This window comes from Frankliniella occidentalis, unplaced genomic scaffold (genome assembly GCF_000697945.3).
Source record: "Frankliniella occidentalis isolate FOCC.00 unplaced genomic scaffold, Focc_3.1 Scaffold324, whole genome shotgun sequence".
Classification (NCBI taxonomy): domain Eukaryota; kingdom Metazoa; phylum Arthropoda; class Insecta; order Thysanoptera; family Thripidae; genus Frankliniella; species Frankliniella occidentalis.
In genome coordinates, this window is record NW_026267448.1 from 14,808 (window position 1) to 16,287 (window position 1,480).

General features: G+C 54.9%; 1 protein-coding gene across 3 annotated transcripts in view; it reads right to left on the reverse strand.

Moving 5' to 3' along the window:
* The window catches only part of LOC113215378 (calcitonin gene-related peptide type 1 receptor), a 134,234-nt gene that overhangs the window by 5,384 nt on the left and 127,370 nt on the right, over positions 1-1,480 (reverse strand). For all 3 annotated transcript variants that reach the window (XM_052273999.1, XM_052273997.1, XM_052273998.1), the window contains one exon: positions 794-901. In XM_052273999.1, the coding sequence (XP_052129959.1) occupies positions 794-901 (108 nt within the window). The remainder of the gene's footprint in view (positions 1-793; positions 902-1,480) is intronic.

Sequence of the window (1,480 nt, forward strand, 5' to 3'; positions counted from 1 at the left end):
CGCGCGACCTTGCGCCAGACAATGCCCCCCCGCGGCCTGCCAAGCCCTGCTCCCCTCGGCCCGTCGAGCTGCTGAAGAATTGGCTCTCGCACACCCCGTGATGACTTCCCCCCCCCCTCCCCTCTCCCCGTCCAGCACTGACTGTGCTTTGGCACTTGGCCTGAGGCGTGAGTGCGGGGCGCGGCGGGCCTGGCCTTGAGTCATGGCAGACGTTGTTGATTTTATGGGGCCAATAAGGGCCCCCGCCCCGCCCCGCGCCGCCCCACCACGCCCCGCCCCGCCCCGTCTACGCGGTACAGTCGAGGCCGGAAGCGCGGCGGTCTCCGAGACCGCAAGTCCTTTGATTAGAGGGCTCCCCGCGCTCCTCGCGGAAGCTAAAGCGCCGCGGCATCCACCAAAGCCTCCTGGCGGCATCCTAGAACACTTGTGAGCTGCTGAGGAGGGCACTTCGTCAGAAACTTCAGAGAACTCTCGGGAAAACTGCAGGAAACGTCTCATAAACATCCATGGAAAACGGTCTAAAATATTGTGCTGCAGTACACCAACTGCAAGATAGGTCTGTGCAGATGAGGTGTATGATTGTTCTACATTGTGACTCAGTGCTAGAAACCACTGTACTTTGTACCTCAAAATTGTGTACTTTGCCCAGTACAAATTCGTGCGAAAAAGGAGGACTCGGCCAGTGCCTTAAGTGCCTTTTTTTGGCAGTGAACAACACTGAGACACTGAACTTTTGTTCATTTCATTTGACCGCGCAAATACAGAACTACGTGAGAAAGCTCAGAATACTCACACAGGGGGTCGAAGCCGAACACAAACTTGGGGCAGGGCTGGTAGGCAGAGGTGCCAGCCAGCGTATCCGGCCAGCACATCCATCCGTCCCATACGCTGGGGCACATGTCTGCAACACAAGAAAAACAAGACTGAGTCTCAAGCCGTCTGCCCACGCGAACACGAAAGGTGCGACCTTGCAAGGGTTTGCAATGGTTACTGCTGTGTGTAGTTCTGTAGTTCAAGCAGGAATAAAACCATTCCGCTAAAAGCTAAAAAGAAAAAAAAGTGGGGAACACAGAAAACGGAAATCACCAGATGACTTTTCTTTACTTGTTCCCCGCATTCAGCTTCATTTCAGCTTGATGGAAATTAGCTATGTGTTTGTTTATACGGCCATTTGAAATTATCGTATACCCAACAATAACAAAAGCAAGGAGTGGGACATCCGTCACCTTCTGTCCCTGACCCGAACAGAGTTAAGTGCGGGGTAAATTTACTGTTCCTCTCGAGCCGATCATCATCGGCGCTGACGATCACCGTCGCCATCCCCTCGACATAGCGGCCGCAAGGGGGTTATGACTCCCCGCGGGTACCTTATATACGCACCCCTTTAGGACCGCCCGGCCCGGCCGGGGGACGCCTCGACACGCCCATTCGCCCGGTCCATCAGCTTTATTAAAAACACGCGTTTTACGAGCCCCCTCCC